Source organism: Piliocolobus tephrosceles, chromosome 20 (genome assembly GCF_002776525.5).
Source record: "Piliocolobus tephrosceles isolate RC106 chromosome 20, ASM277652v3, whole genome shotgun sequence".
NCBI classification, from domain to species: Eukaryota; Metazoa; Chordata; class Mammalia; order Primates; family Cercopithecidae; genus Piliocolobus; species Piliocolobus tephrosceles.
In genome coordinates, this window is record NC_045453.1 from 9,678,539 (window position 1) to 9,706,026 (window position 27,488).

Genomic DNA, 27,488 nt, shown 5'->3' on the forward strand with positions numbered 1-27,488 from the left:
ATGATTTAGAAGGGTAGGCTGCCAAGGATGAAATATTTTAGATCCACTCCACTAGACACACAAAAATACTGACCATTTAAAATGTGACTATCAGGCCATGCACAGTGGCTCACACCTATAGTCCTAGCACGTTGGGAGGCTGAGGCTGGTAGATCACTTGAACTCAGGAGTTCAAGACCAGCCTGGGCAATATGGCGAGATCCCATCTCTACAAAAAAAATTTTAAAATTATGGCCAGGCACAGTGGCTCACGCCTGTACTCCCAGAACTTTGGGAGGCAAAGGCGGGCCGATCACTCGAGGTCAGGAGTTCGAGACAGCCTGGCCAACATGGTGAAACCCCATCTCTACTAAAAATACAAAAATTAGCCAGGTGTGATAGAGGGCGCCTGTAATCACGGCTACTTGGGAGGCTAAGGGAGTAGAATCGCTTGAACCTGGGAGTTGAAGGTTACAGTTAGCCGAAATTACACCACTGCATTCCAGCCTGGGTGACTCCGTCTCAAAAAATAAAAAATAAAAATTAGCTGGGTGTGGTGGTGCTCACTTGTAGTCCCAGGTACTCAGGAGGGTGACGGGTGAGAATGGCTAGAGCCCAGGATATCAAGGCTCCAGTGAGCTGAGATTGCACCACTGCACTTCAGCCTGGCTAGCAGGGAGAGACCCTCTCTCAAGAAAAACAAAACAAAACAAAGGAAAAAAATAAATAATAGGATCTGTGCATGAGACACCTTACCTGAAAGTCTGAGCCAAGGTCTTTTGCCAGAAGAATCTCCTTGGAGAGCCCCTGGGAGCCCAAGGGGGGCAGTGATGAGAAGGACTCCGGCTGCTCCTTGACAGAGTCCCCGAGGACTGCGTCTGCCTTCCGCGTGAAGGCGTTCAGCTCCTGCTGCAGCACGCTCAGGCGCACCAGGATGGCATGGATGAGCTTGGTGTCCCTGGGGCCCTCGCTGTTGTCGGGGGCCTCGTGCAGCCGGAAGTCAGCACACTCATTATCCAGACACAGTCGGAGGTTAGCTGAGAAGCCATTGGCATCAGCCACCAGGACATCGATGGCCTTACTGACCAGGGCAGCCTGCTCCCTCAGCCCAGGCAGCGCCTCGGCCTCCCTGGCTCTGCAGAGTCGGGCCGCATGGGACTCGTGTGTCTCGCCCAGGGGAGCAGGCACACACTGGGCAGAGTCCCCGGCCTCGGCGTCCGTCTCCAGCATGGGCCGCGTACTCTGGCAGGAGGCGAGGTCACAGCGCTGGAGGTTGGAGAGGAGCACGCGGTTCTCGTACTGCAGCTTCTTGACCTTGCCGCTGAGCTCGCCGATCTGCAGCTTGGCGGCCGCCAGCTCCTCCTGCGAAGGTTCGCTGAGCACGGAGCAACTGTCCTCCGACAGCGCCACGTCCAGCTCGTGCTCCGAGCGGAACTTGGCCAGCTCGTTCAGCAGCAGCTTGTTCTGGTCCTCAAGCTCGGCAGAAGAGCGCCGCAGCAGCTCAGCCTCCTCTTCCACGAACTGCAGGTGTCGCCGCAGCTCTGCCAAGCTCTCCCCGCACTCGCCGCCACCCAGCGCGGAGAAGGCCAGGCGTGCCTCAGGCCCCCCATAGCCACCTCCGTGATCCTTCATGTCGTCCATCTCAGCCCGCAGGCCTCGGTTCTCCACCTCCAGCTCCACGATGCGGCGGCTCAGCAGATTGGCTTCCTCCTCCACCAGCTTCAGGTGCACCTTCAGCTCGGTCTCCCGAGAGTGGGGGGCATCGGCCAGCTCCTCCGCTGACAGTGCGCTGTCCAGGTCCCCATAGAGCGACCGGTACTTCAGCAGCTCCTCCTTCATGCTGTCATTCTCCTTGGCAAGCTTAGTGAGCTTCTTGCACATGAGAGCCGACTCCTCCTTTGCAAAGTGCAGCTGGCACTTCAGGTCTGCACTGTCCTCCTGGGGCCACGGGGACAGACACAACCCAGGAAGGTTAGTGCTGAGAGGCTCAGTACCAGCCACGGCATTTTGGGGAGCACTAACTATGTGCTGGGAACACAGGGGTGAATCAGACACCGCCAGACCCTCAAGGAGGTAAGGGTCCGGGGGAGATGTAGAGGGGTAGACGTTGAAATGACAGCAAGGATGGGGCGCCACACATAGCCTGGGAGTCCAGGAGCAGGTGACATATTGATGAGCAACTGCTGCTACTACAGCTTCATCAGTAAAATGCGGCAGTAACATTACCTCCCTCCCAGAGCCACAGAGGGGATTAAATGAGCTAAGGATGAAAAGGGCCTGGCATTCTGACAATCCCATACCACTAGGAGCTAATGGTATGTGGCCTTTGCTGCATATAGTAGTACTTTATCCAATTCTTCTAATGAACCCCCAAGACAGGGATAGATAGGGAATGGAGTCCAGAAACTCAAAATGACTCACCCCAATCACATGGCAGTCAAGTGGCAGAGCCAAGATTCAAGCCTCAGTCTCCAACTCTAGACCTTTGGATTTGACTGTAGGGCTGCTTGCTAAGTTCCTGGCTGGGGTGGGGAGTGAGTATCTAAACATCTAAGAACCATGGGCTCAGGATGTGGTTTTGGGAATAAAGTAGCCAGTGAAACTAAGAAAATGAGCAAGAGGGCTGGGCGCAGTGGCTCACAACTGTAATCCCAGCACTTTGGGAGGCCGAGGCAGCTGGATTGCTTGAGGCCAGGAGTTCGAGACCAGCCTGGCCAGCATGGTGAAACCCTGTCTCTACTAAAAATACAAAAATTAGCCAGGTGTGGTGGTGCACACCTGTAGTCCCAGCTACTTGGGAGGCTGAGGCATGAAAATCGCTTGAACCTGGGAGGTAGAGGTTGCAGTGAGCCGAGATTGTGCCACTGCAATGCAGCCTGGGCAAGAGAGTGAGACTCTGTCTCAAAAAAAAAAAAGAAAGAAAGAAAGAAAGAAAAGAAAATGAGCAAGGGGAGGACAGGGCAGAATATGGGATCCCCAGGCCACTTAAGAGTCAGGCTCAGGTCTTCAGAATAAAACCTTCCTACGGGGGCTGCTGGGAATTACCTGCACTGAAGGCTTCTTATCGGCCTTCCCCAGGGAGCGGGTTCCTCTTTTCTTCAAGGAATGCTGAAGGGAGAATTAAAAAAAAAAAAAGTCAGGACTGAAAGCTCACAGGGTGATGCACATGCAGATAGCTGTCACAGTGCCCAGGGTCCAGGGAGGGCCCCAGTCCCCAAGCCACCCCAACCTGACGGCATTGACTGTTGAGTAAGAGGAGCCCTCCAGATCACCCAGTGAGCAGCAATGGGAGACAGGCCAGAAACACTGGAGATGATTCTGAAAACACCTGCTCAGGGCTCCTCCCCTGTAGCCCATTCCCATGTGTGACCCAGTTGGCCTCGGCTAAGACTTGGAAAGCTGTGTTTCTGTTCTTGCTTGTCTTTCATCAAAGGATTTCCTGAGCACCTATCATGCGCCAAGTAGGTAGGTGTACAGAACACAGCAGTGAACCAGGGAGAATGTTGTGGTGCTTTGCCCAGATTCCACTTCGGAACTGAGACACTCATTGCCAGAGCTGAGACCTCAAAGCTGAGTACCCCTTCCAGCGGCAGCCATTGGTTGAGGGGGACCACCTTGTCCAAGGGCAGGTGCCATCCGTGGATGGAGCCCACATGCAGGGACGGGTCCATGACCTCTTGCCTCAGCTCTACAGGGAGGGCCACCCTAGCTCCAGAGCTCCCCATGGAATCTACTGGGATCACTGGCGTAATTCAGCTTCCAGCTCTGCCTCACTCCCTGTGGTGCTGTTCCCAAAGAGACTCTTCCATAAAGCTCAGTAGGCAAATCTCCACCTCAGAGAAAATCCTGTCCTCGTGAAACTGACATCTAGTGGGAACTTTAATTTAGAATAAATACTAATGGATAAAATGAATATGAGGGCTGGATATGGTAGCTCATGCCTGTAATCCAACACTTTGGGAGGCCAAGACAGAAGGATTGCCTGAGGCCAAGAGTTCGAGACCAGCCTGGGCAACATAGCAAGACCCTGTCTCAAAAAACAAATCCAGAAGCTGGCCAGGCATAGTGACTCATGCCCGTAATCCCAGTACTTTGGGAGGCTGAGGTGAGAGGATTGCTTGCGTTGAGGAGTTTGAGACCAGCCTGGGCAACACAGCAGGACTCTGCCTCAAAAAAATAAGATGTTTAAAATCCAGAAGCAATAGAGGAAAATATAGATACATTTGATTACACAAGCAAATTCTGCATGGAAATAAAAACACCCTAAGAAAAGTAAAAACATAAATGACAAACTCTGAAAAAATATCTGTAATGTATAACACCAACAAAGGGTTGATATCCTAAATATGGAAAGAGTTTCACAAACAGAGCATTAAAAAGGTCACCAGACCTGTAGGAAAATAGGCTAGAGATACGAAAAACAGTTCACAGGAAAAGAAAGGCAAATGGATCATGGCACACGAAGATATCAAGGCACAAGAAGATATTCAACCCCGCTCCTGTTAGATAAATGCAAATTAAAATTACACTGAGATACCGTTTCTCACCTATCAGACTGGCAAAAATCCAAATATCTGACGACATATTCTATTGCTGAAGCTATGGAGAAACAAAAAGGTTCATAAATTGTTGGCAAGAATGCCAAATGGCACAAGCCCTACAGAGGGAATTGGAGGAAATGTTACAATAACAATTACTGAAGTTTCTCAATGTTTAAAGAAGTCGTTCAATTAGATGCACGATTCTATTGAGCACTTCCTCCCAAGAGAGGAGGGGTGATTCATGGTGGTGGTGTATGTATAAAACCATGCTTACAGGTTGTTTTGACTTTTCAAGGTGGGCTGCTATATTTCTGAAAATGGCCCCAGGTGATTTGGATACACACTTGCTCCCATGCCCGCCTCTCACACCCCATCCCCGCCTCTCACACCCCATCCCTGAAAGTGACAGCCACTGATCTAATCCGAGTCCCATCTTTCTGAAACCAAGAGAGAGGGGCAGGGACTTGTCCAAGGTCTCACAGCACACCCACAGCTCACCTGGGACCAGTTCTTGACATAGCTCTTAATCAAATTCCAAAGAGTTGGTAGGAAAAAATGTGCCTTCGCTGATGAGGGCCAGAGTGTAACTAGCACAGTGGTTCTCAACCTGGTACACATGAGAATTACTTAAAAAAAAAAAAAAAAAAAAAAAACTCGTGGTCTAGGGTAGGTCTGAGGCATCAGTATTTTTTAAATGCTTTCAGGTGATTCTGAAATGCAGGTCGGCTTCACTGTGACAGGCAAGGAGAGCTCCAGATGGACCCTTAAGTACAGAGTATCTGAGAGCCCAGTCAAATCCTAAAGAGACCTTTTGAAATGCAAATGAGGCAGGAAGGCAGAGGCTGATATTTCAGACGCTGGGTGCCAAGAGCCAGGAGCCAGTATTTGAGAAGTGCTGACCTGGGAGCTTTCAAAAGCTGGAAGGGAAGAGGAGGAAACAGGGCTATGGGTCAGAAAACGAGTCCTTCCACAAGAGCCAGGAGGCAGCAGACAAGTGCAGCCAGTGGGGCCCTGGACAGGGCACACAGAAGCAGACCCCGTGCAGAGTGCAAGGTGGGGGCTCTGGGCTCAGACCATCAGGCTATGGAACGATCTGGGCCCGCCTATTACAAGCTGAGTGGGAAGGGCTGTGGCCTCAGCTGGGAGTTGAACCCTGGGGCCCTTGCGACGCTGAGTTTATGATCCCTGGGTGAACCCTTTCCTCTCCCTGAAATTCCATTTTCTCATTTATAACATTGGACCATGGATTAGGTGACCAGAGCCCCGCCAAGGACTGCAGACTCCCTGGAGGAAGGAAGTGAAGTGACAGAGAGGAGAACCAGGGGTCTCCACAGGTACCAAGGGGTCAGGCATCACATGTGAATGAATGAGATCACCTAAAAGCCATTCAAAGGACTGAGCAATCATGAGATTCACTGACATGGGAAAGTCTCCCAGACACTCTGTTAAGGGGAAGAAGTAACCAGCAAAACAAAACCTATAATCCAAATATGTCCACTAACTTTAGAATGGATAAAAAAAAAAAAAATGTGGTCTATCCACACAACAGAATATTTACTCAGCCATAGAAAGAAGAAAGAGGCTGGGTGCAGTGGCTCACGCCTGTAATCCCAGCACTTTGGGAGGATGAGGCGGGCGGATCACCTGAGATCAGGAGTTCGAGACTAGCAACATGCAGAAACCCCGTCTCTACGAAAAATACAAAATCAACCAGGCGTGGTGGCGCATGCCTGTAATCACAGCTACTTGGGAGGCGGAGGTTGCAGTGAGCCGAGAGCGTGCCATTGCACTCCAGCCTGGGCAACAAGAATGAAACTCCGTTTCAAAAAAAGAAAGAAAAGAAAGAAAGGAAGAAAGAAATGGCTGGGTGTGGTGGCTCACACCTGTAATTTCAGCACTTGTGGAGGCGGATGCGGGTGGATCACCTGAGGCCAGGAGTTTGAGACCAGCCTGGCCAACATAGTGAAAATGCATCTCTACTAAAAATACAAAAAATTAGCCGGGAGTGGTGGCAGGCGCCTGTAATCCCAGCTACTAGGGAAACTGAGGCAGGAGACTTGGTTGAACCCGTGAGGCAGTGGTTGCAGTGAGCTGAGATCATACCACTGCACTCCAGCCTGGGCAACAGAGCAAGACTGTCTCAAAAAAAAGAGTTTCAAAATCTATAGAAACCTGCATTTTATGAGACTAGAGAAAGGCCTGGAAAGATACAAAGCAAACTGCTGATGCTGGGTCTGGCTGAGGAGTCGAACTGAAGGCTTTCTTCTTTAATGTAAGGGTTTTATTATTCCTATTATTTTTGAATAGATAACAAAGTCACATGGCTCAACGTTCAAAAAGTACATAAAAGAATATAGTGAACCCAGTCACCCAGTTATCCCGCCCAAGGCAACCAACGTAACTAGAGCGCTGCAGCTTGTCCTTAGAGGTATGCTAGGTATGCATCTGTGTGTTTTTCTAATGATATTTTTGCTTCACTGAGTTTGTATTACTTTTTTAGATAAAAAAAAATGCATATTCTGGCCAGACGCGGTGGCTCACGCCTATAATCCCAGCACTTTGGGAGGCTGAGGCAGGTGGATCACCTGAAGTCGGGAGTTCAAGACCAGCCTAACCAACATGGAGAAACCCTGTCTCTACTAAAAATACAAACAAAAATTAGTGGTGCATGCCTGTAATCTCAGCTACTTGGGAGGTTGAGGCAGGAGAATCACTTGAATCCAGGAGGCAGAGGTGGCAGTGAGCTGAGATCGCGCCATTGCACTCTAGCCTGGACAACAAGAGCGAAACTCCGTCTCAAAAACAAAAATAAAAACAAAAACAAAACAAACAAAATGCATATTCTTAGTTGGATGTTGTGGCACGTGCCTGTAGTCCTAGCTCCTCGGGAGGCTGAAGTGGAAGAATCACTTAAGCCTGGGAGGCAGAGGTTACACTAAGCCAAGATCACATCCCTGCACTCCAGCCTGGGCAATAGAGCCAGACCTTGTCTCCAAAAAAGAAAAAAAGCATATTCACATTTACATTTAAATACACATATATGTATACATAGAAAAACTTATTGGAAGTATATGCACCTCCCCATCCACACAGAAATTCCCTATGGCTTATTTGAATCTTCTAATCTTCTTCTGCTTGCTAAGTATGTATACTACCTATTGTGGGGAAGGGAAAAGTCATTATAAAAGGTTTTTAAAATATACTTTCCCCAAGAAGTCACCAAACACCTTTCTAGCAGGCAGAGAAAAGGTGTGAATGAGCTGAGTGGCTTGAATCTCACCAGAAAGCAGGGCAGTGGGCAGAGGAGACAAGTTCCACCCTTTTCTGGTGGGACCTGACACTTCCTCCACCTTACCTAAGCCATGTGGGTTCCCACACAGCCCTGCCATTCTGGAGGGAAAACAAGGCGGGCTCAGAGTGCACAAAGACCTTCCTCCCCTCTGCAGGGCAGTAGCTGGCCAGGCGGCTGGGGAGCTGCCACCCCTCAAGAAAGCCAGGGCCTGTCAGAGCCCCTTTGTGGAGCCTCCAGGGATGAAGTCAGTCTCTGCCCAAGAGGCAGATGTTCTGGCTCTGGGCCTTGAGAGGGTGGGACAGGGCAGGGTGGTGCCTGGACACCAGCAGGAATGCAGTCGCAAGGCCCGAGGACATGCCCAGCCCTGAGGACAAACTGTGGCCTGGCATGCAACAGGGGCTTCCCCACTCGCCAGCAACTCATAAGGCTGTCTTTGAGCAGCCAGGGTGGTGCCTCCAAGCATCCCTGGTCTATAGGCTTCTAGGAGAAGCCTGAGCTATGTTCTCCCTTGTCTTTCCTTCAGCCCAGGAGAGAGCTGCCTGAGCACAGCTCTGGAGGGGCCTCTGCACTCAAACACCTTCCTGCCCCACTTTGGCCAAGAAACAAAGGCCAACCTTCCAAGGAACAAAATGAAACTTCTGCCAAAACAGCGGGGCAGATTTTCACCAAATCTGGAGGAGATGTTTGGAAAGGTCTCACTGAAAGCATAGACTGTGCTTCAGGTACAAAATTTACTCTTGATTCTTTTTTTTTTTTTGAGACAGGGTCTCACTCTGTCACCCAGGCTGGAGTATAGTGGCATGATCTCGGCTCACTGCAACCTCTGCCTCCCAGGTTCAAGCAATTGTCATGCCTCAGCCTCCTGACCAGCTGAGACTACAGGCGTGCACCAACCACATCTGGCTACTTTTTTGTATTTTTTGTAGGAACTGGATGTCACCATGTTGCCCAGGCTGGTCTCAAACTCCTGAACCCAAGTGATCCACCTGCCTCGACCTCCCAAAGCGTTGGGATTACAGATAAAAGCCACTGTGCCTGGCCTACTCTAGATTCTAGAAGGAAACCAGGGTTGGGGGTGCACCTCAAAGATTTAGGCTCACTCTTCCTCCAGAGTGGCTGAAATGGCCACAGAGAGAGGCCATGTGACTCTTGGTTAAGGAGAGATCATTTGGGGAAGAAAACAAAGAGTGGTTTAAACATTGGCCCCAAATCAAATGTCACAAGGACAGATGGAGCCAACTGCACGTGAAGATTGGCAACGTAGCTGCTCTTTTCCCGGGCAACTGGCAGCTCTAGACAGAGAGCTCCTTGCCAGAGGCAGCAGAAATGTATTTTTTTAACTAAGGCAAATGCTTCTCCAGACCCGCAGCCCTCACGGTGGTTGTGGCAGTAACGAAAATAATAAGTCCTCAGTCTGTGTTAAGCACTTTACTTGCTTGTCTTGTTTAATTTTCACAAACACCTCTGAGAAGTAGGGATAATATTCCAATTTTATAAATAAACAAACTGGGTTGGGTACGATGGCTCATGCCTGTAATCCCAGAACTTTGGGAAGCCGAGGCGGGAAGATCACTTGAGTCCAGGAGTTTGAGACCAGCCTGGGCAACATAGCGAGAGACCCCATCTCTTTAAAAATTACAAAATTAGCCAGGTGTGGTGGCGTGCACCTATAGTCCCAGCAACTTGGGATGGTGAGGCGGGAGGATCTCTTGAGCCCGGAAGTGTGAGGCTGCAACAAGCCATGATCGTGCCACTACACTCTAGCCTGAGTTGACACAGCAAGACTCTTGTCTCCCCCAATAATAATAATAAAATAAATAAACAAACTAAGCACTAGAGCAGTTATATCATTTCCCCAAAGGTTACAGTCACTTGCGAGTAAGTGTCAAAGCCGGAAAAAAGGTAGAACCGGGCTTTGAACTATCAGCCCCTTCCTAGCCCACCAGGTAGGAAATCTGGATGAGAAGGCTGTGCCAGGGAGGGAAGCAGTCACTGGAGTGGGCAGCCTCTTCCAGGATTCTGAAGACACAACACGGTCCTAGGAAAGCAAGCGTGGGGCAAGGAGTGTAGGGGCAACACCAGAAAAGTCAGTGTGAGTTTGGGAGATGTGGAGTCCTGGGTTTGAATCCCATCTTTGTCTTTCCCCAGTCGAGTCTACATCCTGCGGTTCTACTCCCTGGATCTATACAAGAGAACACACACAGAATCTCAGAAATGCGCACATGAATGTTCCCAGCAGCATTATTCACAGTAGCCAAAACAACCCAGATAAATGGACAAATCTAATGTGGTTATATACCCACACAATAGATGATTACTCAGCCATAAAGAGGAATGAGGTCCTGCTACATTCTTCAACATGGATGGATAAACCTTGAAAACCTGATGCTAAGTAAAAGAAGCCAGTCACCAAAGACTCCATTTGGATGAAGCATCCAGAACAGGCAAATCCAGAGACACAAAGCGGACGAGTGGTTGCTGGGGGCAAGAGGGAAAGGGGGAGTGGGGAGTGACTGTTCACAGGCATGAGGTTACTTTTTGGGGCCATGGAAATGTTCTGGAATTAGATAAAAGTGACGCTACACAACATCATGAATATAATAAAAATCACTGAATTGTACACTTTTTTGTTGTTTTATTCTTCTTATTATTTTTTCAGACAGGGTCTCGCTCTGTCACCCAAACTGGAGTACACTGGCGTGATCTCGGCTCACTGAAACCTCCGTTTCCCAAGCTCAAGTAATTCTCCCACCTCAGCCTCTTGAGTAGCTGGAACCACAGGCTTGTGCCATCATGTCCAGCTAATTTTTAAAATTTTTGTAGAGATGGGGGTCTTACTATATTGCCCAGGCTGGTCTCAAACTCCTGGGCTCAAGCAATCGTCCTGCCTCAGCCTCCCAAAGTGCTATGCCTGGTCTGAATTGTACACTTTTTTTTTTTTTTTTTGAGACAGAGTTTCACTCTGTTGCCCAGGCTGGAGTGCAATGATGGGATGTCGGCTCACTGCAACCTCCAGCTCCCGGGTTCAAGCAATTCTCCTCCTATCTCAACCTCCCAGGTAGCTGGGATTACAGGCGCCTACCACCAAACCCATCTAACTTTTGTATTTTTAGTAGAGATGGGGTTTCATCATGTTGGTCAGGCTGGTCTCGAACTCCTGACCTCAGGTGATCCACCCACCTCAGCCTCCCAAAGTGCTGGGATTATAGTCGTGAGCCACCGCGCCCAGCCTGAACTCTGTACTTTTAAATGGTGAATTGTATGATATGGGAATTAAATCATGATTTTAAAATTGCCAACAAACAGTAGCACCTATAAAATAAGACAACCACACCGTGTCCATGGGAAGGTGCTTGGAGGGTTAAATGTGCTGGTGTGGTCAAGACTTGTGCGGTGCCTGGCACAGAGTGAGGGCTCAGACACAGCAGCTATACCATAATAAATCACGTCAACACTCGTATTGGCTTTCTGCCTAAAACACAAGGAGGGGTGTGACACTGGAAGAGGGGTAGCTGGGCAACAGTGCCACTGCAGCCCTCGGCCAGGGCCTGCCACCTCCCTTCTCTCTAGCAGAGAGCTGTCTCCATGGCAACCACATCAGCTCAGGCCAGGGGCTCCTGTTCCCAGCCGGGTGACAGCACCGCCTCGGTAGCCTGTCAGGATGGCAACGGCAGATCGTGATGATGGGACTGAGGCTCTGGCAGAAGAATTGCTCAGGGACCCTCGTCTCCATAGAAACCATGTCAGAAAAGAGAGGGAGGAGGGAGAGGATAAACAGCAAATAATAAACACAGGCTCCCGCCTTCTGTGCACAAGCCTGGGACACCACAGGGCACGTGAGGAGAGCTAGACCAGCCTCATTGACAGCAGCTGCAGAGGGATGTGAGCCAGTGTTTCTTGAGCACCTACTCTGTACCAGGCACCACAAAGAGCTCTTTACAAGTCTGACCTCTTTTAAAATTTCACAGATAAATTCCAAATACTTTCTTTTCTTTTTTTGAGATGGAGTCTCGCTCCGTCGCCCAGGCTGGAGTGCAGGGGCGCAATCTCGGCTCACTGCAAGCTCCGCCTCCCAGGTTCACACCATTCTCCTGCCTCAGCCTCCTGAGTAGCTGGGACTACAGGCGCCCGCCACCATGTCTGACTAATTTTTTTGTATTTTTAGTAGAGACGGGGTTTCACCGTGTTAGCCAGGATGGTCTTGATCTCCTGATCTCATGATCCGCCGGCCTCGGCCTCCCGAAGTGCTGGTCTTTTCTGTTCTGTTCTGTTTTCTTCCCTCTCCCTCTCGATGCAGGGTCTCACTCTATAGCCCAGGCCAGAGTCCAGGGGTGCCACCATAGCTCACTGAAGCCTCAACCTCTTGGGCTCAAGCAATCCTCCCACCTCAGCCTCCCTAGTAGCTGGGACTACAGGCATGCACCACCATGCCTGGCTAAATTTTGCATTTTTTATAGAGATGGGGTTTTGCCACGTTGCTCAGGTTGATCTTGAACTCCTGGCCCCAACCAATCCGCCCACCTCTGCCTCCCAGAAGGCTGGGATTACAAGCATGAGCCATCATACCCAGCTTCATTCCTTCATAAGGTTGAAGAGTTTTCCATTACACATGTACACTACACTATGTTCATCCATTCATCCGTTGGTGAACATTTGGGTTGCTCCTATCTTCTGGCTATTGTGAGTTATGCTCCTCTGAACACGGATGTGTAAATATCTCTTTGAGTCTCTGCTTTCAATTCTTTTGGGGATATACCTAGAAGTGAGAATGCTGGATCATATGATTGTTCTGTTTAATTTTTGAGGAACTGCCATACCATCTTATTCTTTTTAATTTCTTCATAGTATTCCATAGTTACATAATCTTATTAATGATCCTAAACAACCTCATAGGCTACATACAGTTATCACCCTGTTTTATTTATTTATTTATTTATTTGAGACGGAGTTTCGCTTTTGTCACCCAGGCTGGAACGAGTGCAATGGCGTGATCTCGGCTCACTGCAACCACCACCTCCCGGGTTCAAGAGATTCTCCTACCTCAGCCTCCCAAGTACCTGGGATTACAGGTGCCCACCACTATGCCCAGCTAAATTTTTTTTTTTTGTATTTTTAGTAGACACAGGATTTTGCCATGTTGGCTAGGCTGGTCTCGAACTCCTGACCTCAGGTGATCCACCCATCTCGGCCTCCCAACGTGCTGGGATTACAGGCGTGAGCTACTGTGACTGGACCCCTTTTATTTTATTTTTTTTGAGACAGGGTCTCACTCTGTCTCCCAGGCTGGAGTGCAGTGGTACAGTCTCACCTCACTACAGCTTCCACCTCCTAAGTAGCTGGGACTACAGGCAGGCACCACCAAGCCTGGCTAATTTTTGCATTCTTTATAGAGACAGGGTTTTGCTATGTTGCCCAGGCTGGTCTTGAACTCTTAGGCTCAAGAGATCTGCCCACCTTGTCCTTCCAAAGTGCTGGGATTATAGGTGTGAGCCACCATGCAGGCTTTGCTTGTTTGTTTGCTTATCCTGATGTCACAGATAAAGAAACTGAGACTTAGAGAAGGGAAGTGGCTTCAGGGTTCCAGCCACATCTCTGCTAAATACAGGCTGGGTGAACTCAGGCAAGTTGTTCCTCAGTTTCATCACTTGTACTGTGACCTTAAGATGCTTTCAGAAATTGTCTCCCCTTTTCACTATCAAGGGTAGCAGCAGCAAGACGGTGTGAAGAGGGTGCTCTGTGTTATGGGCCAGGCAGTGGGAGCGGGCAGCTGAATGAAGGGAGGGGGCTAGCCACCCTTAGCAGCAAACGCCTCCTCTCCCTGCACACTGAGAGGGTATTGGCACACCACACCAACACACCCAGTGGGAAGGATGGCTGGAGGAATGTTCTGGCCTCAGGCTGTGGTGTCTCAGTCCAGGGACACTGGCAGGCTCGCCCTCGGGGGAGGAAGGCAGGCAGCGCCTGCAGCGAGGAGTGTGCCCTGGAAGAATGCACGATCCTCATACCTCATCAGCAGGCAGAGAGCTAAGGCCTGGCTCTGCCTCTAGGGCCAGAAGCCACCCCAGACCATTTGGAACACAGACCCCTGGAATGGGGGGATTCCAGCCTTTAAGGGACACCTAGGTTGATGGTTTCTAGTTGGCATTCTGCAGAACCCCCTCAGCCCTGCATGACCTTGAGGTCATCCCTCCCTCTCTCAGGGGCTGTTTGCTCATCCATAAAATGGGCATGACTGCAACCTTGTTAGCGTGAAAATGTTTGAGATAAACTGTCAAGCAGGGCGCATAACACACTGTATACCCAACATACAACAGGAGGAGGAGCTCTGCCAGGGGGAGGAACTGGCATGAACAAAGACAGACAGGATTGTGTCTCAGGGTCACATTGAAGAAGCACCAGTACCCCAGAGACACCGGCCTGAGACCCAGCCCCCGCACTGACTTCACACCAAATGGCAGACCTGGCAGTCTCTGGCAGCCACTCCACACGTGCGTTATTCCTGTTGGTCCTCACAATGACTCAGGGCACCACTGCCCCATTTTACAGGTAAGGAAACCGAGGCACAGAGGGCTGAGCCCCATGCCTGATATTGTTGCATGTTTTCTCAGTGAATCCTCCCACAGCGGCTGTGGTTCTTTGATGAATGACTCTCTCTCGTTACCCTGTGAGCTCCCTGAGGACAGGAACTGGGTGTATTTTGTTCACCATAGTAACCTTAGTGTCCAGCACACAATTTACACGGTAGGTGCTCAGGAAATGCATGCTGGAGGAATGAACGAATAAACGACCTTGCCAGGGAGGCATAAGCTGCCCATTTCCCACAAGTGGGGGCTCGCAGAAACACTGGCTCGTGGGGGCTTGTGTACGCCCGCCTGCCCTAGGTTGGCCCTGCTGGATGCACGAAGTCCTCACCTCTCTCGGTCGCTCCAGCTCCGTCTGCAGCACCTGCTTAGCCAGCTCAGTCTCGATGAGCCGCTGACGAAGTTCTTCGTTCTCCTCCTCCAGCCGTGCCCGTTTCTTCTCCACCACCTCGAGTTCCTTATGCAGCCGCATGGAGATGTCCTTAGAGACCTGTGCAGGGGTGGGAGAGAGAAGGCTGTGAGGAGGCTGAGGAGAGCCCCCACTGCAAGTCCCATTGACCACCTGACATTCACAGCAGGGCAACCCCAGACACAGGCAGGTTCCTATCGCATCACTGCCACGCTGCAGACGAGCAAACTGAGGCACAAAGAGACCAAGAAACTCATGAAGGAAGCAGCAGAACCAAAACCCAAACCTAGGTTCCACAAGCTCCCAGTGTCTGTATCATAGCACAGCCCCAGAAAGCTAGGAAGACCCTATTCTCAGGAATACCTTTTCATTTACCTGGGGCTTTTTTTTTTTTTTTTTTTGAGACAGGGTCTCACTATGTCTTCCAGGTTGGAGTGCTGTGGCCCAATGATGTCTCACTGCAGGCTTGAACTCCAGGGTTCAAGCAATCCTCTCACCTCAGCCTCCCGAATAGCTAGGACTACAGGTATGCATAACCACACTTGGCTAATTTTTGCATTTTTTTGTAGAAACGGGGTCTCAGCCGGGCATAGTGGCTCACAACTGTAATCCCAGCACTTTGGGAGGTCGAGGCAGGTGGATCACCTGAGGTCAGGAGTTCGAGGTCAGACTGGCCAACATGGTGAAACCCCATCTCTACTAAAAATACAAAAAATTAGCCGGGCGTGGTGGCAGGTGCCTGTATGCCAGCACTTTGGGAGGCTGAAGCAGGAGAATTGCTTGAACCAGGGAGGCAGAGGCTGCAGTGAGCCGAAATCATGCCACTGCACTCCAGCCTGGGCAACAAGAGTAAAACTCTGTCTCTAAATAAATAAATAAGAAGAAACAGGGTGTCACTATGTGGTCCAGGAGAATCTTCAACTTCTGGCCTCAAGGGATCCTCCTGCCTCAGCCTCCTGAGTAGCTGAGATTATAGGCATTAGCTACCGTGCCTGGCTACCTGGGCTCTTCACACTTCCAAAGCCTCTCCCAGCCACCTCTTACCCAGTCCTCACAAAAGCCTGTAGGAGGGCCAGAAGCTTTTCTTAAAGGGAGAAGACTGAGGAGCCGGGTACAGTAGCTCATACCTGTAATCCCAACACTTTGAGGGGCTGGACACAGTAGCTCACACCTGTAATCCCACACTTTGAGATGTCTGAGACAGGAGGATCGCTTGAGCCCAGGAATTCGAGATCTGCCTGGGGAACATAGCAAGACCCCACCTCTACAAAAAACCCAAAAGTTAGCTTGGCATGGTGGCACACACCTACAGGCCCAGCTACTCAGGAAGCCAAGATGGAAGAATCACTTGGGCCCTGGAGTTCAAGGCTGCAGTGAGCTATGATTGTGCCACTGCATTCTAGCCTGGGCAACAGAGCGAGACCCTATCTCCTAAACACAAAACAAAACAGAGAGGGGATTAAGCTGCAGTGGAAACCCAGAGCAAGATGGGCCCCAGACCACTGAATCCCATCTCTGCCAGTGACCAGCCTGTAGTCCTGGGCAAGTCAGTTTCCCTCTCTGCACCTCAGTCTCCTCAACTATAAAGTGAACACAGTAATAACAGGATCAAACTTACAAGCCTGACAGGATAATTGAACCAGCTACTGCACAAAAGCCTTGGCCTGGGACCTGCACAGTGAGTTCTGGGTGACTGGTGGCTGCTGCTCCAAGGAGCTGAAGCCCAGAGAAGGGCATGATGGCTGGAGGTCACAGTGTGACCCTGAGACCTGTATCTAGTTGTCTGGGATGTAGAACAGGCCCGAAATGACAAAGGGCAGGCAGATGTCCAAGTCATCCCTACAGAAAGAAGATAGAGGAGCTGCAATCTCTGATCCTGGTCCAGGACTCTGTAGCAACAGCACCCCATTCCTGGCAGACACCCTCTGTTCTGTTCCCTGCTGGCTGGTTGAGGGAGGTCAGGAAAGGAGGCCTGCAGGGATGAGGATGGAAGGCTCTTCTGAGCTGGGAAATTGCAACCAGACTTCATCACTGTGTAGGCTGGGAACTACTGTTTGGTGAAGACTCACTGCATGCCAAACTCACCCATCTTCACCCCAATCTTACCCCCATTTTACAAGGAAACTGGAGCTCAGAGCAGAAGTGACTCGCTCAGTGTCATGCAAAGCCAGTGTGGGCTGAGCTGGGCTGGAAGCCCCAGGGGTTTGGCTGAGGGGCCGGTATTGCCCAGGGTCTCCCAGAGGTGCCCGGGTTTCTCTAGCAGGAACTCCATGTGGGGCAGAGAGCCCAGCGCCCTGTGCCTGCTGGTCTCGGAAATGACTGTGGTGCCTCCTCCCTGCTGGAAGGGAAGACAGCCCTCCCTGGCTCTGTCTTCTGCCTGGGCCCAAGCCCAGCTCGGCACAGACCCCTTGGCAGTGTATGAGGCAGGCCAGGAAAAACAACGACCAAAAGGAAACCAGGCATGGCCTCTCCCTCCCTCCACTGCCACTGCCTCTTTCTGCCCCTGAGGATCTCGTAGGACAGCCAGGAGCGGGACCATGAGGCTCCTCCCACAGCCTCTCTGGGCACCAGATCTTCCTCATCCATAAGTGGGGAGAACAACTCCTCAGTATCAGAACAAGGGCTTTGCAGATGGGAAAACTAGATTCAAGCCCATTCCAGCATTTACTGGCTATGTGACCCAGTACAAGTTATTTAAACATGGTCCCTGGTTTGGGGCTGGTTAGGTCACCCAGTAAGCCCCTGTCCTGATCAACTCTCCATTCACTCACTCACTCCTCACTCACTCATCCTGCTTAAGCACTTGAGGCAGGAGTGGTGGGGTACAGAGATCAAGGCCGCAGACGTACTTGGCCTCATTCACATCTATGTGTCCCAGCAGCAGCACAGTGTCAGGCACACACTAAGTGCCTAATAAATGCTTGTTGGATGAACAAATAAATCCAAGGGTCCAACAAGTGAAAAGAGAGGGAGATGAACAAGTGAATGACTGAATATACATGGGGAGTGGCACCTGCTCTCGCAGGGCTGAAGAGGCTGCCCTCCAATGCCAACTCCACCCACTGTCTGGGAAGGGCTGCACTCCTGGCTGGGGTGAGGGCTCCTCTCTCAAATGAGCTCCCATCTGGGCCAGGTCCTCTCCACCTGCGGGGATGCTGTGTCTCCACCATGTCCTCCACCTGGGGAGGCTACCAGTTCCCATCAAGAAGTCACAATCCATGTGGATTTCTGGATCCTCTGGGGTTCATGAACAACTCTATGAATTTCATCCCCTCCCATCCCCTCCATGATTCCCCAGTTCTCTTTTGCCCCATTCTCCTTGGAATCCCTTTCCTATTTACTCTCTTCCCCTGATGGCTGCTATATCAAAAGAAAGCACAGGCCGGGCACGGTGGCTCACGCCTGTAATCCCAACACTTTGGGAGGCTGAGACGGGAGAATTGCTCAAACCCAGGAGACGGAGGTTGCAGTGAGCTGAGATGGCGCCACTGCACTCCAGCCTGGGCAACAGAGCAAGACTTTGTTTCAGAAAAAGAAAAAAAACAAAAACAAAAAAAACACAACTCCAGGCAGCCAGACTAGGAGGCAGGAGCACTGTGGCCTGGCCTTGTCCCTGCTCCTCAGTGAGCCTCAGTGGTCCTGGGACCCCTCGGCCCTCACAATTGATTCACAGAATCAGTTAGCACATTCCCCGGTGGGGGGGGCGGGTCACCACGTGCTTTTCATCCCATTGGGAAGCACTTTGATTATTATCCCCATTCTGAGGCTCAGAAAGGAAAGGTCACTTCCCAAGGTCACACAGCTAGGAAGGCTATAGAATCCAGGTTTGAAATCGAGTGGGTCAACTCTAAAGTCTCGCTCTCAACCTGATCCTGCCGTATAGGCCCAATGCGTGAAAACACATTACATTAACATCAACAATAAAAGTATTAATAATAAACCCCAACAGTGGGCTTACTGTGTCAGGCGCTTGAAGGGCCCCACGTGTCTGTCTCATTTGATCCTCCCAGCTACCCTCAAGGTAGGCGGGTTGAGATGCTAAGGGAGGCGCGGCAGCTGCGGCTTCCGGAAACCAGGGCAAATCCCCAAAGCACAAACAAATGCACTCAGCCATGAAGTCACTGTTTACAGCACTAGGGCCTGGCTCCTGCCAAGTGCAACTAGCAGCCTCCAGTCCCTGCTCCCCAGGCATCAGGCCCCTCGGCTCATGGGCCTCTGTCATCCTGATCCTCAGGGAGAGGGATGGGAGCTCTCACAAAAGAGCAGCCCCTGGCCGGGCATGGTGGCTGATGCCTGTAATTCCAATACTTTGGGAGGTCAAGGTAGGAGGACTGCTTGAGGCCAAGAGTTCAAGACCAGCCTGAGCAAAACAGGGAGACTCCCATCCCTATAAAATTTTTTTAAACAAGCAGGGCATGACGGTGTGTGCCTGTAGTATCAGCCACTTGGGAGGCTGAGGCAGGAGGATCTCTTGAGAGCCTTGAGACCCTTGAGGTCAAGGCTGCAGTGAGCTGTGATCGGCCACTGCACTGCAGCCTGGGTAACAAAGCGAGACTATGTTTCAAGAAAGAAAGAAAGAAACAAAGAAACAAGGCCGGGCCAAACAAGGCAGGGCGTGGTGGCTCATGCCTGTAATTCTGACCCTTCAGGAGGCCGAGGCCAGCGGATCACTTGAGGTCAGGAGTTCGAGACCAGACTGGTCAACACGGTGAAACCCCGTCTCTACTAAAAAAAGACAAAAATTAGCTGGGTATGGTGGCGAGCCTATAATCCCAGCTACTTGGAAGGCTGAGGCAGGAGAATTGCCTGAACCCGGGAGCTGGAAGTTGCAGTGAGTCGAGATCACACTACTGCACTCCAGCCTGGGTAACAGAGCAAGACTTCATCTCAAAAAAAGAAAAAAAGCAAGAGCATCCCCTGGCCAGGCAGCACTCTGGACTCTGTGTGGCTGAATCCTCCTACAAACCCCAGGAGGGTTGGAATGTCACCCCCACTCTACAGATGAGGAAACTGAGGCTCAAAGAAGGGAGGTAACCTGCACAGGTCACCTAGGAATTAAACCCAAAGCCAGAACATTTTCTCCAGCAACATCTGTATCTGAGGAAGGGGGTGTGCTCCTGGTGTGTCCTTGGCTTCCTACAGGAGTCTCCTGGTGTGTCCTTGGCTTCCTACAGGAGTCACTTTAGATAAGAATTTAGATCCCAGATTCCCTGGACCTGAACTCCTCGTATCCAGTCTCAGCTCCTGAGGGGTCCTGGGAATCTGCATTGTGAACAAGCTCTCCTGGTGATTTTTATCCATCCAGGGAGGCTGAGATCCTGGCCTACCCTCGCCCCCAGACTACTAGTCTACTACTACTGCCAACCAGTCCTACTAGTCTACTACTACTGCCAACCAGTCCTACTAGTCTACTACTACTGCTAGTCCTACTGACGTAAGTATACACAGTAAGTATAAGTTCTTCTCAGCAATAAGAAAACCACAACCAGACCAGGCGCGGTGGCTCACACCTGTAATCCCAGCACTTTGGGAGGCTGACGTCGGTAGATCACCTGAGGTCAGGAGTTAGAGACCAGCCTGGCCAACATAGGGAAACCCCATCTCTACTGAAAATACAAAAATTAGCTGGACATGGTGGCACATGCCTGTAAACCCAGCTACTTGGGAGGCTAAGGTAGGAGAATTGCTGGAACCCAGGAGGCAGAGGTTGCAGTGAGCCAAGATCACACCACTGCACTCCAGCCTGGGTGACAGAACGAGACCCTGTCTCAAAAAATAGAAAAAAGAAAAAAAAAAAGAAAAAACAAAAAGAAAACCACAACCCAATACATGTTTATTTCTAGACCTAGTGTTCATTACTTTCTTCACTTGAATTATTTCATCCTCACAAAAAACTCTAGAGGGAGGGACTCATTTTATCTCCATTTTCCACACAAGGAAACAAGCTCAGAGATGTGAAGGAACTTACCCAAGGCCACACAGCAAACAAGTGGCACAGCGGCTCTCCACCCCATGACCTCACCCTCCTCATGCTGGGCAAAGGCCCCACCGAGGTTCTGTAGGTCCTGTCAATGGTGAGGACCAGCACAGAGGGAGAGCCTGGGGGTTGGGGGGGGCACTGAGGCCTGTGGTTTTATTCATGACCCCCCACCCCCACCCCACCAATACCCCTCTGCTCCATAAAACCACTGGAGCTCAAAAGCCCTGAAGATTCAGCTGGTCAAAAGCCACATTTAACAGAAGGGGAGAATGAGGCACCAAGCTGTAGGGGCCAGTCAGGACATGGCCCAAGGAGCGGGCAGAGCAAATCGGGGGAGTCCAAGACGATGCCAGGGAAGGCAACATTCTGATAACTTCCCAAAACCCCCAGAACAACCCCAGCACATGGGGCACAGGGTGGTGACCAGAGGAGTCCATCCAGCTCAGGCCCCAGGCCGGCAGATGAGCTCAGCGCTCCAGCTGCAGGGTGGGGAGGGGAGGGAGGGAAGGAGCAAGAGGGATGCTGATTGGCTAATTCAAATCCCAACAGAAAGGGCCCCTCCTCTCCGCCCAGACTCCGGAGAGCCACACACCCACTCCCTACACCAGCTCCCCACACCCTCCTCCCCGCCCCTGCTGCTCTGGCCCCACCCACGGAGGCGCCGCAGCTTGCTCCAGGTCCCAGCCTCTCCTCCGCCCCTTCCTCATCTTTCTGAAGTCTGACATTTTTTTGTGTCCCTCCCAGAAATCCTCCACTATATAGGCCCAAACGCAGATTCCTCTGAGCTTCTCCAGCTATTCCCTCCCCCTCCCCACCTCCTCCCTCCTGCCTTCCCTCACCACCCCCCACCCCTCCCAACCCAGTGATTGGAATCTGAATATGCCCGGGAGCTGCCCTGTCAAGTAGAGGTACGCTTTGAACTTGGAAACTAACTCACTCTTTTTTTTTTCTTTTAGAGAGAGACAAGGTTTCGCTCTGCCTCACAGTCTGGAGTACTGTGGTGCAATCATAGCTCACTGCAACCTTTAACTCCAGGACTCAAGCAATCCTCTGGCCTTGGCCTCGCGAATAGCCGGGACTATAGGCACTTACCACCATACCCCGCTAATTTTTTTTTTTTTTTTTTTTTTTGAGACAGAGTTTCGCTCTGTCACCCAGGCTGGATTGCAATGTTGTGATATCAGCTCACTGCAACTTCGGCCTCCCAGGTTCAAGCGATTCATCTGCCTCAGCCTCCTGAGTAGCTGGGAGTACAGACCTGTACCACCACACCCTGCTCATTTTGTATTTTTAGTAGAGCTGGGGTTTCACCATGTTGGCCAGACTGGTCTTAAACTCGTGGCTTCAGGTGATCCATCCGCCTTGGCCTGCCAAAGTGCTGGGATTACAGGTGTGAGCCACCACCCCCAGCCTCTGCTAGTTTTTTTTATTTTTTGTAGAGACAGGATCTTGCTATGTTGCCCAGCCTGATTTCCAACTATTGGCCTCTAGCGATCCTCCCACTTCAGCCTCCCAAAGCGCTGGGATTCTGGGATTACAGGCATGAACCTCCACCTCTGGTAGAGACATATCCATTGGTTGTCTCATGTGTAGAATAGCACTACAATCCCACTGTGCACCAATAAGACCACAGGAGGCGCCAGCGGCTTCCTGGAGCAGGCACTCCTGTTTACTTCCCCTGGCCCTGCTGGCCTCTGAAATCATGGCTCTCCCTGGTCCCTTAATGAAGGTTTTTCTTTTATATTCCACTGGAAAGGCTATAGGGCTTGAGTTTGCCAGTGTCTTCCAACAGAAGGGACTTCTCCCCAGGTAAGTGTGTGACCGACTCCCATCCTGCCGCTCCCCTGGGTCCTCACAGGGGCCATCTTCTGCCACCTTCCTCTCTACCCCTTCCTGGCTCAGGCCCACTTCTCCCTTGGATCTTCGCTCAGAAGTCACCCCTGCAGGAAGCCTCCCTAGGACCCCATCCCAGCTCCTACTGTCACTGGATCACACTGGGCTGAGTTCCGAGGGCAGGGGCCCGGGCCTGGGGGCCCCGGAGTTCTCACCACCAGACCAGAGCTTCCGAAGACAGGCAGGGGGACATCCCACCTGCCAACCTCCCACCCACCCTTCCCCTGCTTCCTGAAGCAGACAGCAGTGAGGCCAAGCTGGAAGCTTGGGAGGCTGATGAGCCTGGGCTCTGCCACCAACACACTGAGCGCTCCTTGACTTTGGGCCTTTCTCTGAACCTCAGATTCCTCATCAAGAAAATGGAAATAGGCCGGGCGCCGTGGCTCAAGCCTGTAATCCCAGCACTTTGGGAGGCCGAGACGGGCGGATCACGAGGTCAGGAGATCGAGACCATCCTGGTGAACACGGTGAAACCCCGTCTCTACTAAAAAATACAAAAAACTAGCCGGGCGAGGTGGCGGGCGCCTGTAGTCCCAGCTACTCGGGAGGCTGAGGCAGGAGAATGGCGTGAACCCGGGAGGCGGAGCTTGCAGTGAGCTGAGATCCGGCCACTGCACTCCAGCCCGGGAGACAGAGAGAGACCGCCTCTCAAAAAAAAAAAAAAAAAAAGAAAATGGAAATAATAATAATAGCTAACATTTCTGAGTCTTTATGCTGGCATTTTACCCACATTATTTCTTTCTTTTTTTTTTTTTGGGAGACAGAGTCTCACTCTGTCACCCAGGCTGGAGTGCAGTGGTACGATCTCAGCTCAGTGAAACCTCCGCCTCATGGGTTCAAGTGATTCTCCTGTCTCAGCCCGAGTAGCTGGGATTACAGGCAGGAACCACCACACTCGGCTAATCTGTGTATTTTTAGTAGGGATGGGGTTTCACCATGTTGGCCAGGCTGGTCTCGAACTGCTGATCTCAGGTGATCTGCCCACCTCAGCCTTCCAAACTGCTGGGATTACAGGCATGAGCCACTGTGCCCAGCCCACATTATTTCATTTAATCTTCATAGAACCCTGTGACATAGAGATTGCTGCAAACCTATTTTACGGATGAGGACACTGAAACAGGTGACTTTGCTCAAAATAATAAAGTTCAGATATATTGGAGCCAAGATTTAAACCAGGCTTGATCAACTCTAGGCCTTCACTACTTTTCTTTTCTTTTTTTTTTGTGTGTGTGTTTTGTTTTTTTTGAGACCGAGTCTTTGTCGCCCAGGCTGGAGTGCAGTGACACGATCTTGGCTCACTGCAAGCTCCGCCTCCCAGGTTCACACCATTCTCCTGCCTCAGCCTCCTGAGTAGCTGGGACTACATGTGCCCGCCACCACGCCCGGCTAATTTTTTGTATTTTTAGTAGAGACGGGGTTTCGCTGTATTAGCCAGGATGGTCTTGAGGCCTTCACTACTTTTCATTAACATAATTAAGGAACCTCTGCCTGGCACCATGGCTCATCCTTGTAATCCCAGCACTTTGGGAGGCCAAGGCAGGAGGATCACTTGAGCCCAGGAGTTTGAGACCAGCCTGGGCAACATAATGAGACCCCATCTCTACAACATATAGAAAAATTAGCCAGGTGTGGTGGTGTGTGCCTGTAGTTCCAGCTACTCAGGAGGCTGAGGTTGGGGGATCCCCTGAGCCCAGGAGGTGGAGGCTACATTGAGCTATGATCACATCACTGCCTGACGCCTAGGCAACAGAGTAAGACCTTGTCTCTGAAAAAACAAAGAAAAGAAACCTCTATGGAACTGTGCAGGGACAAACTGGAGCCTAGCACCAGGTGTGTGGTTGATAATAAATAGTAGCTTCTCAGCTGGGTGCAGTGGCTCATGCCTGTAATCCCAGCACTTTGGGAGGCCAAGGTGGGCGGATCACCTGAGGTCAGGAGTTCGAGACCGGGCTGGCCAACATGGTGAAACCCTGTCTCTACCTAAAAATACAAAAATTAGCTGGGTGTGGTGGCAGGCGCCTGTAATCCTAGCTACTCGGGAGGCTGAGGCAAGAGAATCGCTTGAACCCAGGAGGCAGAAGTTGCAGTGAGCCAAGATCGCACCATTGTATTCCAGCCAGGGCAACAAGAGAGAAACTCTGTCTCAAAGGAAAAAAAACAAAACAAAAAAAAAACCAGTAGCTGCTGCTAGTAGGAAGGATTCATATTATAATATCATTTTGGGGCACCCTTGATAGAAGCCCTGTGGATTCACCAGGAATTCCTACTTAGATGAGGAAACTGAGGCCCAGAGAGGTAGCAGAACTTGGCCACGGACACACGGAAGTGACATGCAAGGCCAACCTGGGCCCCACTTAGACTTGTGGTCCCATCCCAGCAACAAGGGCACCCGGGCCCAGGCTGACCTTGACATCCTGCTCCAGACCACGGATAAGCTCGCCGTCCACCTGGCCAGTCTGGGCGGCACGGAGACTGCGGCGCTCCGCTTTGCGCAGCCGGTATTGCAGGATGCGGCAGGTCTTGCTGGCCTGGTCCAGCTGCTGTCGCAGCTCCTGCAGCTGATACACGTCCTCCTCCATGTAGACGTCCCGCATCTCTAGCATCTCGGCCCGCAGCTCCTCAATCTCGTCCTGTGGAGGGAAGGAAGGGTCAGGTTACTGGGCCCACAGTAGCAGCTAGGCGGCCTGAGTGCTGACCACACCCAGTGCTGAACGAAGCACAGTGGGGGACCTGGATGTGGCAGGCTGAATGACAGACCTCCAAAGATGTCCATGTCCACATTCCCAGAATCTGTGAATGTTACTTTACGTGGCAAAAGGGACTTTGCAAATATGAGTAAATTAAGGATCCCAGACAGGGAAACAGAAGCAGAGGCTGGAGTGAGATGCTCTGATGCTGGAGGAAGAGGCTGTGATGATGGAGAAAGGGGGTGACTCTAGAAGGCAAGGAAAAGGATTTTGCCCTGGAGTCTTCCCAAAAAAGGCAGTCCTGCCCAAACCTTGACACCTCCAGGATCAGAGGATAATAATCTGGTGTTCTTTTTTTTTGAGACGGAGTCTCACTCTGTTGCCCAGGCTGGAGTGTAATAGCGCGATCTCAGCTCACTACAACCTCCTCCTCCCTACTTCAAGTGATTCTCCCTGCCTCAACCTCCCAAGTACTTAGGATTACAAGTGCCCACCACCACACCTAGCTGATTTTTTTATATTTTTAGTGGAGATGGGGTTTTGCCATGTTGGCCAGGCTGGTCTTGAACTCCTGACCTCAAGCGATCTGCCTGCCTTGGCTTCCCAAAGTGCTGGGATTCATTACAGGTGTGAGCCACCACGCCCAGCCTGGTGGTCTTTTAAGCCACTAAATTTGTAGTGATCTGTTACAGAAGCAACAGGAACACACTGGGGAAGCAGGAGATGCCATTTAAGAAACATGGATGAAGCCGGGCACGGTGGCTTATGCCTGTAATCCCAGCACTTTGGGAGGCCGAGGCAGGCAGATCGCAGATCGCGAGGTCAGGAGATCAAGACCATTCTGACTAACACGATGAAACCCCGTCTCTACTAAAAATACAAAAAAATTGCCGGGTCTGGTGGCGGGCGCCTGTAATCCCAGCTACTCAGGAGGCTGAAGCAGGAGAATGGCATGAATGCAAGAGGTGGAGCTTGCAGTGAGCCGAGATCGCGCCACTGCACCCCAGCCTGGGCGAAAGAGCAAGACTCCATCTCAAAAAGAAAAAAGAAATATGGATGAGCATCAACTATGTAAGTACTAGGCCCTGTGCTAAGCGCAGGGGCAGGGAGGGACAGTGGGTCCAGCCCCTGCTATATATTCTGTATGGAGCCCCAAGTTTCACCAGTAAGATATACAGTAAACCAGCAAATAATAATAATAACAAAAAACACCTGGTTGGGCTCAGTGGCTCACGCCTGTAATCTCAGCACTTTGGGAGGCCAAGGCGGGCAGATCATTTGAGGTCAGGAGTTTGAGACCAGCCTGGCCAACATGATGAAACCGTCTCTACTGAAAACACCATAAAAAAAAAAAAAAAAAAAAAAAAAAAAAGAGCCAAGCATGGTGGTGTGTGCCTGTAATCCCAGTTACTCGGGAGGTTGAGGCATGAGAATCACTTGAACCCACGAGGCAGAGGTTGCAGTGAGCCGAGATTGCACCATTGCACTCCAGCCTGGGAGACAGAGTGAGACCCTATCTCCAAGAAAAAAATAAAAAATAAAAAAACCTCAGATACTATTAAGTGCTATAAAGACAAAACCAAAACGAAACCAAACAACGTGAGTTATATGACAGAGTGATAGGGGAGGGTGCTATGTTAGGGGACGTGATCAGGGAGGCCATCTCTACAAAAGCGACATTTGAGCTGAGACAAGAAGGAACAGCCAGGAAAGCTAGGGGGAGAGGTTATTCCAGGCAGAGGGAACAGTGCATGGCAAGGCTCAGAGGCAGGAAAGATACAGCAAGGTACAGCAAGGTGTGTGTGTGTCAAGGTACAGCAAGGAGGCCAGGGCAGCTACTGGGTTAATTTGAGGCTGAGGAAACTGACAGGAGTCAACCACCTGGGGCTTTGAAGGGCAAAATAGAATCTGGGTTTGGGGTTCGCTTGTTTGAGATGGGGTCTCACTCTGTCACCTAGGCTGGAGTGCAGTGACAAAATCTCAGCTCACTGCAACCTCTGCCTCCCAGGCTCAAGCCACCCTCCCACCTTAATCTCCCAAGTAGTTGGGACCAAAGGCACACAACCCCACATCCGGCTAGTGTGTGTGTGTGTGTGTGTGTGTGTGTGTGTGTGTGTGTGTGTGTG

At 51.0% G+C, this 27,488-nt stretch overlaps 1 protein-coding gene across 1 annotated transcript in view; it reads right to left on the reverse strand.

Moving 5' to 3' along the window:
* SOGA1 (suppressor of glucose, autophagy associated 1) overlaps positions 1-27,488 on the reverse strand; it is an 86,007-nt gene that overhangs the window by 36,979 nt on the left and 21,540 nt on the right. Inside the window, exons 2-5 of the mRNA XM_023227940.3 lie at positions 25,081-25,305; positions 14,725-14,883; positions 3,025-3,087; positions 736-1,917 (exon numbers count right to left, since the gene is read on the reverse strand). Of these exons, the coding sequence (XP_023083708.1) occupies positions 736-1,917; positions 3,025-3,087; positions 14,725-14,883; positions 25,081-25,305 (1,629 nt within the window). The remainder of the gene's footprint in view (positions 1-735; positions 1,918-3,024; positions 3,088-14,724; positions 14,884-25,080; positions 25,306-27,488) is intronic.